Source organism: Podarcis cretensis, assembly GCF_951804945.1.
Source record: "Podarcis cretensis genome assembly, chromosome: 5".
NCBI lineage: Eukaryota > Metazoa > Chordata > Lepidosauria > Squamata > Lacertidae > Podarcis > Podarcis cretensis.
In genome coordinates this window covers 61,548,356-61,564,674 of record NC_137174.1, presented here as the reverse complement: position 1 = coordinate 61,564,674, position 16,319 = coordinate 61,548,356, and the positions used below count along the sequence as shown (strand labels likewise).

At 42.2% G+C, this 16,319-nt stretch overlaps 3 protein-coding genes and 1 long non-coding RNA gene across 5 annotated transcripts in view; 2 read left to right on the top strand and 2 right to left on the bottom strand.

Annotated features, from left to right (window-relative positions):
• Positions 1-7,042, bottom strand: part of LIMS2 (LIM zinc finger domain containing 2) — a 30,537-nt gene extending 23,495 nt beyond the window's left edge. The window contains exon 1 of one of the 2 annotated variants that reach the window (XM_079976916.1): positions 6,141-7,042. In XM_079976916.1, coding sequence (XP_079833042.1) covers positions 6,141-6,151 — 11 coding nt within the window. In that variant the 5' untranslated portion in view covers positions 6,152-7,042. Of the gene's footprint in view, positions 1-541; positions 1,434-6,140 lie in introns of those variants that run through there. The other variant, XM_079976915.1, reaches the window with a different exon arrangement.
• A 288-nt stretch (positions 7,043-7,330) lies between these two features.
• On the top strand, positions 7,331-10,281 carry SFT2D3 (SFT2 domain containing 3). The gene has a single exon (XM_079976942.1). The coding sequence runs from the start codon at positions 7,726-7,728 to the stop codon at positions 8,365-8,367; it is 642 nt and encodes a 213-aa protein (XP_079833068.1). The 5' UTR covers positions 7,331-7,725; the 3' UTR covers positions 8,368-10,281.
• Positions 10,282-10,683: 402 nt separating this feature from the next.
• LOC307217374 lies at positions 10,684-12,271 on the top strand. The gene is made up of 2 exons (XR_013839586.1): positions 10,684-11,607; positions 11,654-12,271. It is a non-coding gene; the product is annotated as an uncharacterized lncRNA (long non-coding RNA).
• Positions 12,272-13,324: 1,053 nt separating this feature from the next.
• Positions 13,325-16,319, bottom strand: part of WDR33 (WD repeat domain 33) — a 54,140-nt gene continuing 51,145 nt past the window's right edge. The window contains exons 19-22 of the mRNA XM_079978483.1: positions 15,788-15,954; positions 15,603-15,683; positions 14,268-14,453; positions 13,325-13,971 (exon numbers count right to left, since the gene is read on the bottom strand). Of these exons, the coding sequence (XP_079834609.1) occupies positions 13,745-13,971; positions 14,268-14,453; positions 15,603-15,683; positions 15,788-15,954 (661 nt within the window). The 3' untranslated portion in view covers positions 13,325-13,744. The remainder of the gene's footprint in view (positions 13,972-14,267; positions 14,454-15,602; positions 15,684-15,787; positions 15,955-16,319) is intronic.

The following is a 16,319-nucleotide window of genomic DNA, read 5'->3' as shown; positions in this document are numbered from 1 at the left end:
ATTTTGAATACCACCGAAATTCAATGGGGACATATCACAAAGACAGGAAACACTGTGCTTGCTGAACTTTGCCCTGCTTTAGAGATCTTAAGGGAAGGGCAAATCCCTATTCTTTTTTCAGTATGACAATTCAATATATGATGAAAAGAAAGAAAAAAATAACATAGAAAACTATTTACAATGGAAAAGACTTATTTCAGGTGGTATAAAAGTATTGGTTTGTTCCAGGTGTCAACAAAAGCTTGAACTTTCACAAGACTATTAAGACTACACAGCGCCTTAGCTTTTGTTTATGTGGTGCCTACAACTCCCACATTGTTAGCCTGCCCAGCATCACCAAGGAGGCAAAAGTTCCCATGGTTGTTTTCCTGCTATTGTTCAGAACTGTTAATACCAGAGCCAAAGATACCTCTTCAAACAAAGAGTGGAAACTGAAACACAGTCGTGTCAGCCTGTCTAGTTTTGCCTTCCTTCCTGCTTCAAAGGAAACATTGCAATAATCCGAGACCATTAATCTAAAACAGCTATCCAAATAACCTACCTAAATATCCCAGCTGCCCTGTCTTTCCCATCATTCCATAGTGACCCTGTGCCACTCAGACGATCTTGCCGGCGTTGATAGAGTTTGGAAGATGCTAGCCCCCGAAGTTTCACGCCAGCCATGGAATTCATTACCTCTGGGTAGAAAAGCTGTATGAGGATAACTGAAGAGCAGTCCACAAATAACACTGTAGGTTCAAGGAAGCAGTTTCTTCGGATAACTGCTTTTATCAGAAATACTACAAGAACAAGTCCGTGCTTCTTATGCAGCAGCTGCTGCACTGTAACTATTCAACATCTTCCTTCTTTTCTTCAAGTATGGAATTAGTGTAATTTGTTCAGAGTCATTTGAACAAGAACTAAAATTTAAAAAATCTTGATTTTTTTTTACCTTGATTCCTTTACTAAAATCACAGAATCAAAAAAACTGAATTTGAGAGAACCCCCCCCCCCACCAAATTTGTTTAGTAATTAATACTGAAGACTACTTGCTGAAATAGACTCCTTCGTATCAGTCTTCTTTGACCAGTTCCATCACAATTCTATATTACCTAGTGATCGGATTGCCACTTGGGAAAACAAATGCTGGAAAACAGCAGGCTAGCTTTGAAGCTTACTTCAAAAGCCACATAAAGTCAGAATATCAATAAGCTGAGAAAAGAAACATACTTTACATTCCATTCCCCACTATGTTCTCTCTGAGATGCAGTAGTGTTACAGACTCAAGCTGTTCCTTTACACAACTAATTCCACGCCCACTTTAGGGAGATCACATTACATAAGCTGGAGTCATGACTAGCATTTATATTGTTTGGATGATCCAGACCTCCCTAACCTCAGAATCATCAAATCGTAGAGTTGGAAGGGACATGAGGGTCATCTAGTCTAACCCCCCTAAACTTATTTCTCCTTTAAAAAAACAACTTTTTTCATATACTGAAAATTATGTGTGATTATGCTTACTATTGCTGATTCTGGCTATATAAAAATCCAAGCCAAAAAAAGAAAAAGTAGCAAAATCCAACAATGCAGAAAACCAGTCCTTTAAATTAAGAAGCACAAACAAGTAGCAGAAAAGTTTCCCAGTATCCCAACCAAGCACAGATGCATAATTAGATGTATTATAAGTAAGAAATGACAATTCCAAAATCTATTTCATAAAAATGACAAAAAAGTACTGGCAAAAATCACTCCCTCCTATATTCTACCTGCTTTTTAACATTTTTAAACACGGAAACAATAGCTTTCTTAATTATCTTTCAGAACAATGGGTCCAAATATTTCAAGCAGGGAGTACTGAAATTAAGTACCTTTGGTTTTGCACCTGCTAATTCCACTCAAAGATATGGAGGTGAACATTATATTGGCCTAGTGCACCTGGCTTATGCATATACTGTAATAATGCAGCCTTAATCCCTCTCTCAATCCATTAGTCACAGAATCATAAAGCTGGTGAGTGCCTGGAAATCTAAAGTGGCAACTTTGCCAACAGATGACTGTCCAGCCTTTACTTGAAGACCTCCAGTGAGGTCAAACCCACTTTAGTTCTGTTGTCAAACTGCTCTTACCATCAAAACATTTGCCTAATGTTCAGCTGAAATCTACTCACCTGTAATTTAAGCCCATTAGGTCTACCCCTGTTCTCTAAGGAAGTAGAACAAGTCTCCTATTTCTATGTGGAAGCCTTTCAGGTATTGAAAGAGCCCTATCAATGTTTCCTCTCAGTCTTTCCTTCTTCAGACTACACATACACAGTTCATCTATTCCTTATTTTCCTTACTGCTGATCATTTTGTTGCCCTCCTCAACCTTTTTCAGTTTGTCCATGCTCTTCTTAAAGTGCAGCACCCCAAAATGGACACAGCGCTCAGGAGAAAGTGTGACTGTGGCATGCAGTAGAACTATTACTTTCTGTGGCTTGGAAATTACGGTTCTGTTAATACTGTATTGCCAAAAATCATGTTAGCCTCTTGTGCAGCCACAGCACACAAATAGCTCGTTTCAACATGTGATTGACTACAATTCCAAGATTATTTCCACATGTGCCACTGCCAAGTCAGGTATCCCATATCCTGTACCTGGATATTTTATTTATTTAACTAGCCTAAATCTAGAATCTTGCATTTGTCGCTATTGAATTTCATTTTGTAATTTTTTCTGGTTTTTTAAAATTTTATTAAATTTATATACTGCCATTCATCTGAAGATCTCAGGGCATAAAAATACAAAACAAAAGTACAACACACATCATAAAAACAAGATCCAAACCAATAACATCCCTTCTACAAACGCATTTAAAGGACCTAGAATGTTAACCAGACAAAGCCCTGGTTGAAGAGGAATGTTTTCACCTGGTGCCTAAAGATGTTTAATGAAGACACCAGGTGAGATATTTGATAAAAGTTGTTTTGAATTTTATTTAAGATGTGTTAGGTATCCTCACCAGTATTGTGTCATCCACATATCTGATAAGCATGCCTTCTACCTCTTCATCCAAGTCATTGATTCCAACATTAAGGAGTACTGGGTCAAAGGAAAAGCTCTGCAGCACCCCACTTGAAACTTATTTCCATTAGCCCTCTCTGAACAATTTCCCAACCTTCTGGGAATCACCTGACATTAAGCTGTTTGCTAATGAAAATATCATCATCAACTTTGTCAAACATTCTGCTGAAATAAAGATAATTTATATGCAAAAGCATTCCCACAATCCACTAAACTAATAATATGTTCAAAAAAGTACTAAGTTTAGCAACAATACACATTTTTGAAAAATCAATGCTGTCTTCTATTATCAAAGTGCTCACAAATGGACTTCTTAATATATTAAATTTCTTACATTTATATCCTGCATTCTCTATCCTACAACCCAAAGTGGCATTTCTGTAGTTCCCAAGCAGTATCTCAACCAGGCACTGATCTGACTTTAACCTTATAAAATCAACTCTATAGTTTATAGTTTTCCAAATTTTCCTTTTCCCCATTTTTGAGGATTGAGACAACATGCCACTTTGGCATATAAGTGATAAAACAACAACAACAACAAACTTTCTCTACAGTTCTGTGGCACCTCACCTGTTCTCCACAATTTCTCAGATGATACAAATAACTTCTGAGACAAGACCTGCCAGTTCCTTTAGTATTTTATAAAGAAATTCATCTGACCCTGAATACCTGATCTTGTTTCAAGTACTTCCTAAACAATTCCTTATCAATCTTGAACTTACACTGCTTATGCAAGGTTGCTTTTGGGAGAAAATGGAAGGACAGCTGAGTATCAGTTCATTTCATAGAATGGTCATAATCAATCATTATAACTTTTCCACCTGAGCTATTTTGTTAAGTAGCTAAAAGGAGGAAAAGCTATAATCAGCAAACTGGATTCTTCAACAAACTTATATTTTCAAAGTCTTTCATAAGACCTGTTTTAAAAAATACACTGTTAAGAATCTAATTCTAACAATCATGTCTTGTTTTTGTGTAACTATAAATTATTATAGCTTTCCCTCCTTTTAGTTACTTAACAAAATAGCCATATAATCAAACAGGTGAGTATGAGAAAGTTAAACACATGCTTCCTTTAATTCATTCTGGTAATAATCAATCATTATAACTTTTCCACCTGAGCTACAGGGAGCCCAAAGAACTGGGAAATAAAATCAAGTTATGAAACACATTCAAATGCAATTCTATACAGACTTACCTGTGAGTAAGCCCGAATGAACATAGTGGGACTTACTTCTGAGTTAACATGCATAGAATTATGTGGTCAGTGCTCCATTTGTCCCGATTAGTTTTACACAGGGTGGGAAATAAGTTCTGATTCCTCCTGCCCTAAATGTTAGGGACCACAGAAAACCATGCAGAAAGCAATAGATGGGATGCATAAAACACAAAACTGAATTGGGATCTCCAATCCACTCTTCTTCCTACCTACATCTATTCAAGGGACAGATAACATGGGGAACATTCACAGGATGGTCACTCACACTAGCAATTAATGTCTAATTATAGTTACAGAGGTGCAGCTGTGTTAATTCCTTGCAAGAAAACAATCAGAATCTTATGGCACCTTAAAAGAATAACAAATGTAACATGACATAAGGTTTTTGGGACTCATGCCCACTTTTTCAGATGCATAAAGTGAAAGTTGGTAGGTATAAAAAGAATAAAATTGCAAGGTGGGAGTTGAATGGCAATGAGATGCAAAAAATTACAATAAAAATATGAACTTAAATATATATATGTTAAATATGTACACTTTTTGCAGTAGCAGATTGGTGCTAATTGCTAAGATTAACTCCTGTAGTATGGCTGAAAACCATTGACAAGAAAGTCATATCCTGATAATGGTAAGTTAATTCACACACACAGTGTGATAAAAATCCTTTCTTTCAAGTTCACCCATAAGTGATGGCACTGAACTTATTGATGAATTAGCAGTTTCATGTTGTATTGTTTCTTGTTGCAGAATGGTCACCCTTAAGGTCAGTTACAGAGTGACTTGAGAGGTGGAAATATTCTCTCACTGATTTATGGATATTACCATTTAAATTATCAGACTGACCTGTCTGTCCTATGAAGGGTACTGTTGGCAGATGATAGTATAAATCTCACTAGGTGAATAAACCCCTGGTATTGATGCCATTATTAGATCCTGTTCTAGTGTAAACAGAATGACACAGGGGCAGAGCATCTAGATTTGCCTCTGGGCATGGTCCTTAAACATATATTTTAACTCTAGTTTTCACTGACTGCAATTTTTGCATCTCATTGCTATTCAACTCCCACCTTGAAATTTTCTCCTTTATACCTGCCAACTAAATTTCATGCATCTCGCAAAGTGGGCTTGAGTTCATGAAACCTCCCGTCATAATAAACTTGTTAGTCTTTAATTTGCCACAAGGCTCTTTGATGGTTTTATCATTGTTACAATATTTCTGTACCCAAACCATCTTTTGTTTTGCCAGTTCTCTGCGGTCCCTCCTTGAGGGAAGTTCACTCTGCCCTTGCTGGAGAGATGCTCCCTTCATTATTTCCTTCACATGCCCAGTAGCAGCTAAGTGTCTGGGCTTTGCATATATATACAGTACACTACTGAACCAAACAATTAAAACAAAAATGACAAGCGTCACACATTCCAGGGTGGGGTTAGTCTGTTGTAGCAGAAGCAACAGCGAGTCTTGGGCACCCTAAAAAGGACGCATTGTGGAACAGGAATCTTTCAGGGGCTGTATGTTGAAAAGGCCTAACAAAGCGGTTTGCAGCAATAAAAAAAAGACGGCCTCAAATTCCGTGGAAAGCCCAATTCGTAAACACCTCCCTGACATCATTTCATTTTTTTTATCCCGAAGGGAAGGGCGAAAAGCCTGAGCAGCTAAGCTGGTCGATTTCTGGGCACTCCCAAGGGCTGCTCCGAGCGTGCAAGTGATAATATCACCGGCCAGGAGGGGGCTGCCGGCGGCGGGAAGGCTCACGACTGGAAACGGGGCTGAACTGCCCGCTCTGAGAGCCAGAGGCCGCGGAGTCGCTCTCCGCCCATCCTCACCGCCGGCGCTGGCGAGGGGACCCCGAGGGCTTCTCCTGCTGCTCAGTTCCTACCTGCCCGTCATGGCGGCTCCCGGCCCCGCGCTGAGGCGGCGGCAGCGGCTGTCCTGACAAGTGAGGAGAGGACGAGACCCGCCGCGCTCTAGAGCCACTCGGTCCCCGGCTCAGGCAGCAGCGCCCGGCCCGCTTGGCTCTCGCCTGTCCTCCGCCCTGGGTCAGCCGCGGTGGCGGGCCGCCCCCCAACGCCTCCAGAAGACGGGCTGCCTCCTCTTCCCGCCCCTCGGCTCGGCCCAGCACATACTTTTCCTAGAAAGGGAATGAAATAATAAATAATGAAATAGCCGTGGCCGGCCGGTGGGCGGGCCAGGCGGTGGGAGCGCTTGGGCGGCAGGGCACGAGCCAAGCTTGCGGGAAAGAGAGGGACATGTAGGGAGCTAAAGGCGCGGCTGTTGGTGCTCCGTAGGCTGAGTAGGGAATGGAAACCCATCGTGTAAGCACCGCAGTGGGAGCAGCCCCAAAGGGACAGCGGAGACTACGAAGACCCCCCTAAAGCTGTTCGGTTTATCCTTATTATGGTCGTTCAGGGGCAGTCACAGAAGTCCATTACATGCCTCTCCCACCTAATGTTATGCTAGAATCTCTGCGCTATCCTTTCAACAATAAACCTCTCAGATCTGCAGCCGTTATTCAGGACAAGCTTATTGCCCTTATTGAAACTAATCTTCGCGCATTCTTCTTATTTAACATCCTCAAGTTAGGGAGTGGCAGATATCGAGAGTGCAAGGGGACATGGTTGCAATTCAGAGAGGGCTGAAATGCAACTGGTAAATACGTTTGAAGGTAAGACACCATTTATATGCTAAAAGCTGGAAGCCTCTGAGCCAAGATGAGCAGGCAGGACAGCACTGATAAGACAGCACTGTGGGCATAACAGAAGCCTGATGTAATGGAGAGAATCAGTAGGTCACTTACTGTATCTCCAAACCCAACCTCTATAGGAATGAGAAGGGCGCAGAACTATAGAGGGGGCCTCAAGTTGATGGGCATTACTATTCAAATAGTGTGCATTCACCGGGTCATATGTGGGGCAGGGCTTACCTGGACCCCCAATATTTTATTCAAGTTGCCACCCCTGCCCCATGACCAAATTGCTCATAGTGATCTTGACATGGCAAATGAAATCAGGGAGGCATCCCAAAGAGGAGCTGCTGTTGTAATAAATGACTTCAGTTAAACTAGCATACCGTTACAGAACTTTTACAATAAGATAGAGCAAACATTTCTTTCTTTGTTACCGCTACGTAATTGTTTCTGACTGAATCACAGCCTTATCACAGCGATAGTAAAATTCTAGAACCCGCCCCCGCCAGCTCTCAATTCCGCCCTGGGGAAGGGGAAAACAAAGTCCAAAGAGACTGGCGTTTCTTCTCCGGATGATGGTCACTCTCTAAGTTTCATATCTCTATAGTTCAGCGTCTCTAAAGGAAAAAGTAGACCCAAGTCCTTGATGACGCAAACCCTATTCCCTTGGCGACAAGAGAAACCACGGAAGTGCATTACTCCGGCCGACAGTTGACCAATCGGCAACTGCCTTCCCACCCCGGCGCTTTCCCAAAAGGCCCTTCGCCTTCTCTCCAAGATGGCGGATCTAAACCGGCAATTGCAGGAGTACTTAGCTCAGTCCAAGGCGGGCGGCAGCTCGGCGGCCCTGTCGGCGCCCCAGAACCCGCCGCGAGATGAGGCGGAGAAGCCCGGCTCGGGGTTGGGGACTTGGCTGGGCCGGATCAACCCTTTCCCCGCGACGGAGACGTGGCCGTGGGCAGCCGAGCCGGAGCCGGATCCGTGGCTGCCGACGGGTCTGTCCCGTTGGCAGCGGCTGGTGGGGAGCGCGCTGTGCCTGCTGCTGGCCGCGCTCTGCTTCGGCCTCGCCGCTCTCTACGGGTCGCTCCTGTTGCTCCGCAAGTTCGCGCTGCTCTGGTCGCTGGGCTCCACCTTCGCCTTGGGCGCCGCGGGCTTCTTACGGGGCCCGAGCCGCCTCCTGGGCGAGCCCGACCGCCGCGGCCTGGCCCTCCTTTACTTAGCCTCGGTGGGCGGCACTCTGTACGCGGCGCTTGGGCTCCGCAGCACCCTGCTCACCACGCTGGGGGCCGTTGTCCAGCTGGGAGCCGGCGGAGTCTACTTGCTGTCTTCGGTACCTGGCGGGACTACCGGGCTGCGCTATGTCGGCGGATTCTTGGGCGGCGCCGTGCGACGCAGCGTGTCGAAAACTCTGCCCGTGTGAGGACGGTCGTCGAAGCGAAGCCCTTCATGGACGTGGGAAAACAAGATCGATGTCTGTGGTAAAGAGCCCCTTGCCCGTCTCCAAACCAACGCGCAGCACGGGATGTCGTCTCCAGGCCAGACCCGACTGCCCATGGGGCATTTTGTAGGATAACGTTTCTTTACTGTTTATCTTTTCGAATCGAGGGCAGAGGAGCACTTGAGTAACCTTACCGGGACACTGCATCCTTCGCACAAGGCAGTTGAAAAGGATAGTTGAAGTTAATTGCAACAAAGGTGTATGAACTTGGCTGAACAAGCTACTCAAGCAATTGAACCAATTAAGGGCTTTAAAGGTGGTACTGGATAAAGGTCTTTTTGTGTCTCCCCTTGCTCTCTGAAACCACTCACGATGCCCTCTCAGCGGCAGGTGATGAGGGTTTTTTTTTTAATAGGCAGATCCAGCCAAGTGTACAAGTATGTGTTGGAATATTCCCTGAGGGTGCACATTGATGCCAGACCTATCTCTTTGTCTTAGAACCCAACTGCATAATATATCAAACATGCTTTTATGAAAGTGTTTTCAATGATGTCACTTCTGTTTTGTTGCGCTGCTTAAAGAGAGAGTACAAGCAGATAGTTCATTTCTTCTGGAATGGTCTGTCCCAAGTAGTGGCAAGCCTCACTTGCCTGTCTCTTGCTGCTTAGAGTGGCTGAAAGACTATATGATAGTAGCAAGAATGACATTCCCACTTGCTATTAACTATGCTGGGTTCAGTCCCCATCTCTGCACCATCCAGAGGAAGAGCACAACTGAGTGAGGATGAGATGGCTACTCTGGTGTGTATGTGTTAGAGGTTTACTGACTGGGTGGTTCCTTACCCTTTCCAGCCTCTGATGCATGGTAGGGGGTAAGAGAAGTTGCTATTTACTACTTGCCTGATCAGCTCTTTTTCCTTCAGAAGAAGCTGCTCAAAAAGTGTGATTTCGGTAATGAGTAGTTGAACCTTAAACTCTTTTAAAATGAGATGGTCTAAATCATCAGTTTGTCTCTTCATCTTTTCAGAGCCAGAGCAGGAAATAAATTTGGAAGCTGTTGTGATTTGCTTCCATTCAGTTCCCTAGCATCATAACATTCCCAATTGCCATGTAACCTCTTGCCTTACTAAAACTCAGCAGTATCAGTATATATAGTACTTTGTTTATCCATAACACAAGTTCTTTCTTGGGCTGACTTCCAGCATACTTCCTATTCAAGCAATGACTTCTATGTCTGATCATATTCAAAACGGCATGACCATGAGACTGCTGAAGTTCACACTAGTGATTTTAAAGACAAGTATAATATAGACATGGGGCCTAATTCTGCCATAATGGGTTATGCTTTTGTTGTGACTTTGGGAAATCACAATATATGTGAAAAAGCTGTGCCTGATTATCCTCAACTTCTCTGGATCATGGGGCTATCTGTCATATATGATTCTGTCATAACTTATTCCATGTTTGCATTGAAGATTTTGTAAGCCCATGGGTTGAATCTGAACTGCACAGGCTCCTAGTTCTTGCTACAGCTTAGAAGTATTGATAAGTGGTGTGATGGATGGGTATCACATAGACATATTTAATATATCAATATGCACTACCAAAATCACCTGAGTAAAGTTCATTTTGCTCCACAAATGTAATCTGTAAACCACTTAAACCAACAGCAGCTGCAAGCACTACACTTTGGCAGTGTAAGTTGCTATAATGTAATTTTAAAACTAACCATTGAAGCTGCCTCTTAATTGTGGCTCTTAGTGTTATTTGAAGTCAGTAAAGTAAGCCTTGCAAAATGGCTTAGAGTTTGCAGCCAAATGTTAAAGTATTAGTTTTTCAAAGTCTGTAGCTCTCAATAAAACATTTTTGACAACAATAAAAAATGATATGCAAATAACTTCCAGTTCAAAAGTACGTTACTGAGAAAGGCTTCTTGCTGTAGTGGGAATGTTAGAGCACTATCGTCAAACACAAATGCTGCATCAGTGTGGGACATGAAGTGTAAAACTTGAAAGTAATTTAGTAGCTAGTATGTCTGAATAGGGACGCAGGTGGCGCTGTGGGTTAAAGCCTCAGCGCCTAGGGCTTGCCGATCGAAAGGTCGGCGGTTCGAATCCCTGCGGCGGGGTGCGCTCCCGCTGCTCGGTCCCAGCGCCTGCCAACCTAGCAGTTCGAAAGCACCTCCGGGTGCAAGTAGATAAATAGGGACCGCTTACCAGCGGGAAGGTAAACGGCGTTTCCGTGTGCGGCTCTGGCTCGCCAGAGCAGCGATGTCACGCTGGCCACGTGACCCGGAAGTGTCTCCGGACAGCGCTGGCCCCTGGCCTCTTAAGTGAGATGGGCGCACAACCCCAGAGTCTGTCAAGACTGGCCCGTACGGGCAGGGGTACCTTTACCTTTTACCTTTATGTCTGAATAGATACTTTGACTACTTGATGTACAGCCCAATCCTGTGCATGTTTACTAGAAGCAAGTCCTAGTGAGACTTTTTAAAAAAATAAATGCATAGGATTATGGCTTTAGGTTGTGATCTGCTATTAAGATGGCCTATTTGTTTACATTTTCAAACTTGAGATTTGTGGGTCCTGCATTGTAGTGAAATCAGGCTATGGCAGATGCTGCAGATCTGAATCAAAATGGTGCTAAGTGTTGTTAAATTGTGTGATAAAAATATTCTGAAATCTTTTAATTGGGACTTTAAAAAATAGTGTTAATTAGCATGACACATTGTAGAGCACATTTAACAGTGCAATCCTGTTTACTCAGAAGGAAGCCCTGCTGAGTTAAAAGGGACTTACAACGAAGTACATAGCCTAACAGGTAGGCTAACCCTGCCCTGATATCAATAGAGCAGAGGGTGCTTTATCTCATACTCTGCTGCTTTTGCTTGCCAGGGTGGAAGGGGGTTTTCTTTCTTAAATTTTTGCTGTGCCAGCTCCAGGCTAGCATAGCTGAGAAGCCTACGGATCAAGCCTCTCAGAGGAAGCACAGGATCCAGAGCCCTGGCATCCTGACCCATTTCACGTCTTATTGCTGGCTTTCCACCCATCAAAGGTGGAGCCTGCACTATACTAGAGCCCCCACCCTGTAAACCAGCAGCACATCTCTTTGCTGTCAGGAAGTAACAAGCACAGTATTCTATCTTCCCACAAGCCACCAACATTGGGAGGGCACATTAGATTTGGGCTGTAAGTGATTGGTTTTTATATTAGTGTACATTTTTGTATTCATGTTGATACATAGTTGTTCAGTCCCTTGTCATTTGAAAGAAAGGTTAGATTCAGTTTTTGCAAACTTATTTTGAAGTATTTTGGGTCTCAATAGAAGTGTTTACAGAACTAGCTGATAGCACTTTCAGAAGTGAAACTGATTTGAATGACATTAAAAAAACCTCAGATCTAAATAGGGGCTGAAAACAATATTTTACTGGTGTGTGTGTGGTTTTTTTTAGATGGTTGGTTATAACTGTGCTTAAGATTGCTATGTGTATTTCCCATTTAACTGTGGTTGAGGTGGAAGGAGCAGGCATTCCCAGAGCTAGCTGGAACCAGTATTGTCTCTGCACTGACCACATCTAAAAGGTTTTCAGATATTTTAATATTGCCAGATCATCTCTTGAGAAATGTACCAGCATAACGTAGAGACTGCATATGTCTTCTCTGTAGACATATGTCTACAAAGACTTAACAAAACTTAAAAGCACAAAATAAACTTCACCAGAATGCTGTTTTCTAGTTCTTTTCTTCTACAGTTGGGTAGGCTTCACTATTGGAATAAACTGTCTACCAAAGAGAAATGGAGAAACATGTACAGTATGTGCTTTACGTTCACTTGCTTTGCAGATATGTACAGTGTGTCATTTTTGTTAATAAAATTGAATAATTAAAGCCTAGGCCAAGGAGTCTTGATTCCTTGTGACAGAAGTCTTAAGGCTCAGTGATTCCCACCCCCCCCCCCCATGTTTGGTATGCAGTATAACCCTTAGTGGTTTTAAACTTGTCCAGACCCAAGACCCACTTCCAAGTCCAAACCTGCAACATGGCACCCACTTTCACTTTTGATTTATACTTAATAATGCCAATAATGTACATTAATAATCCTAAAATAATTTAGAGCAATATATATAGTTTACTTATTTAGTAATAATAATAATAATAATAATTAATAACACTAATGACTTTTAGCAAAAAGACAGAAAAGCTTTTGAAAAGCAATGTTGTTGTTTTTAAAGACACTTTCAGTGGAACACCTGAGCATGTTTGTTCTTCCAGATTTCATTCCAGTAAGGGGTGATATTAGAAAAGCAACTCCTTTCCTTCAGCTAAACTGTTTCTTGTTTTGTTTTTAAGGGTCATGCTGGCCACATGACCCGGAAGCTGTCTGCGGACAAACGCCGGCTCCCTCGGCCCATAGAGTGAGATGAGCGTCGCAACCCCAGAGTCGGTCACGACTGGACCTAATGGTTAGGGGTACCTTTACCTTTTTTATTGTTGAGAAATATGGATAATAGCTTCACCTGCCAATTCTGGGTATTCTTTACTAGCCAGAATCCAAAACTTTGGTAATATTAGCTGTTGAAATTGCACTTTCAAGATTGTGTCAGAAGATTGCTCAAGGAATTGTTTCTGCAACTCATACCTTAATTCCAGTGACTCTTTGTCCACAGTGAATGGCAAATATAGACACTGCATACATTCACACAAATTTTGGGGGAACTGATTGTTCAAATAACGTCTTGTTTTGTGAAATTTTGCTTCTGTTTGATATCCCTCAAGATCAGTATAACAGTAGTAAGTTGCCAAGATTCTGACCACTGGATGCTTTTGTATCCAGAGACAAGAATGCAGTTTATGCATCAGTTTATACTACATGAAAGATACTGTGTGGGGAATGACAGAGGGAAGATGTGAAAATATGTATATAAAAAATCACAAACTCCGTTTGTTAATTTTTGGACAAATTGCATTCTGTATTCATACAAAAACAACTCAACTTTTTCCTGACAACTGTACATATAGAAACAAGTTCTTCTGGACATGAACTGAAATCTGTGGAGGTGCTCCATGTCTCACAACACTAAAAAAACATCCAGCTTTTATCTTCAAAAATCAATGCAAGAAATATGGAAGTGATGAGGGACTGGGATGGCAAGGAGAATGAAACAAAGGTAGTTGTGATGGCATTACTAGCTGGCATTTAATCTTTGAATAGACCTTCTTAGGAACTAATGCACATTCATTTATCTCCATTCATAGAGTCCAGGTTTGTGGGATTGCAGAATTACTTTCTCAATGATTCTGCAATAGGTGTATTTAAATACTGTCCTAGAAAGACTGGGACTTGCCCAGTCATAACCTCTTCTATCGACCCCTTCCGCCACCTCGAGAACCTCCTCGCCTTGACTGGTTTGAGTTCATGTTACTTCCTCTTCCCCAATTACTCCCACTCCTCCCTCGGGAAGGGTTATTGCCTCCTGGAGGTCCTCCAAAGGGTTCTTCTCTATGATATCCATCATGGTGTTCTCCATCCAAAGAGCTGGACCTCCCAGATTTTGACATTCTCTGTGAAGGTCCTGACTTCCCACGCCCTGGAATAAAAATATTGCAAACTAAAGTAAGAAAATGCACTAGTTTGTTTGCTTTCCAGTCATGCAATACAGAGGATCAAAGTATGGTGTCTCAGTTTCCTGCCTCCTGTTCCACTGCAGAAACAGTGCAGAGTTAAAGATAATTGGTAGGGAAAATTAGCACTGCGTATAGGAATTTTGATATCAATGCAGTAAAAAATAAAATAAATCAACATTTTCCAAATTGATATTTCCATTAATATTTGAAATTAAAATTTCTAGAGACAATTCTCTAATCTCAAAGAATTATGTTTTACCCTTTCCCCTCTCTTCTGGAGGCCCGCCTTGAATTTCCATTTCTCTATGGTCAGAGGTTCCTGGTCCATCATGCCAAGGACGCTTGCGAGGTGGCAGTGATGCCATGTCCATTCCCTGGATTGAGGAAGAACGTTCTCGACTTGCTGGAGAATGACCATCATGAGGTGGATGATCCTGGCGGAGACCTAACCATGATGGGGAAAAAAATCAAGAGGGACCAATTTTGGTACAGTGCAGCAATGAATCTCTTCTTGGAACCCCTTCTAGCAATATCTTTTGTAAATATTACAACAAAATAAATGTTTTGTAGCATCCAATTTACCTCAGGAAGATGGCTCATTGTCTTTTCTTAGTTAAGCACACAAATAATTCCTGTTCCACTATCTCTGATGGTGAAGGTTCTACCCCCTTTCCACCCCAGGCGAGCTGCTGTAGAGATTGTACTTTCTGCTTTCGTTAGACAGAGAAGGGATAGAGATTGATAGGGAAACAGGCAATGGACATATTTCTTGTGAGAAAGGAACAAGAACAGTGCTTGCAGAAAAATCACCAAACTCTTGGTGCTACTGAAGGAGACTGGGGGAGTAGATTATGGTAAAAATGTGGTTTTCTATGGTTCATGAGTACCACTTTCCACCCCTCCCTTATCAAAAACTTCAAGCAGCAGAGCTCATTCTTGCTTTACAGGAACCTCCTCTGCATTTGCATGCTGGGCACTGAGAAAGGGAAACCTCTTTTGCAGCACCCAGCAAGGATGGGAAAGCAACTTTGTCTCATTACCAATTATCTGAACTGTACAGTCCATTATATTAAGGAAAAATGTGTCTCTCTGAAATAATCTGCCTTCTCTGTAAGAATGGGATAGTTTCTGCAATCTGTTGCTGATTAACTTCTTATGTATGAGGTTTGGTTGAAATTTGTGTGCCAGATTCTGCCAGAGTGCTAAATATTTCCCACCCCTTACCCAACAGGGAACTGAAGGGGGTTGCTGGAGAAACTTTTTGGAGAAATCTAAAACAGATTGAGGACCATCGGATCATGCTAGGAAAATCCAGGCCAGTTTTAATCTGTAGTTCCATGTATATGTACCTGTACCTGTATCTATCTAGGAATTAAAAGCAGTAAGAAAGATCATATGGTAGCCTATTCAGCTTTCCCCCCTTTTTGTAATACAGTATTCAGATAAATGCTAATATAAAATCTGGTGAAGTGCTTCTAGATGCCATTAGGCTATTTATGAAGTACAGTAACAACTATATTAAGCTGCAACTGGAAAATAGAAGGGACAGCACATTTGATGGTGGTCAGTCTTGCATAAAGTAATATATTTTCACCTGGTTCTCGATTTCCATCCATACGGCCTCCTTCAAAGTGAGGAAATTCATCTGGCGTTGGAAGCAGACCTTTCCGTCCCCCTGTATAATGAAGTGACAAACGATGCAAAGAACAATTATAAAAATTCTAACTGCACCAATACATTCCTCAGCTGAGTATAAATTATCCATCAAAGCTCTCTTACCTCTAGCAGCACCCCGACCTCGCCCCCGGCCACCATGATCTCTTCCTCTTGTGTTATCCTCTGAGGAGTCAAACTTTTCTTCTGGCACAAAGTCGTCAGGCCCAGAAAAGCTGTCCCTTCCCCTGGATCCCCGGCCCTCATGTCTTGAGGGTGTTCCTCTCCTATAGCTGAACCAAAGAAATATAAATTAGCATAAGAATATACTTGAAGCTATATAGCTCCATGCTGAAAAATTCCATTGTCTATTCAGAAATTCAAACTACTTAAAAAAATGCCCAATTTCTCCGCATTGCTGGAATGGGATTGTATTATTAAAACACATTATTTACTTTGTACCTTTGCCAGGAATCAGAAACTAAAGTTTTCAACCAGTTGAATATTATTTAGTTAGCTGTCTGGTTTCCAATTGTTTAATCAGTCAAATTTAAATACATGTTATGTTGTATGAAAGTCATTATCAATAAAAGTGGCTTTTCAATAATCCTAATTAAATTATTATACCCAAGCCTCTTGCTACTCACTCCTAAAGAGT

What these genes read in the sequence shown, in the direction of transcription:
- SFT2D3 (XM_079976942.1), top strand. Translation starts at nt 7,726, where the DNA reads ATGGCGGATCTAAACCGGCAATTGCAGGAGTACTTAGCTCAGTCCAAG.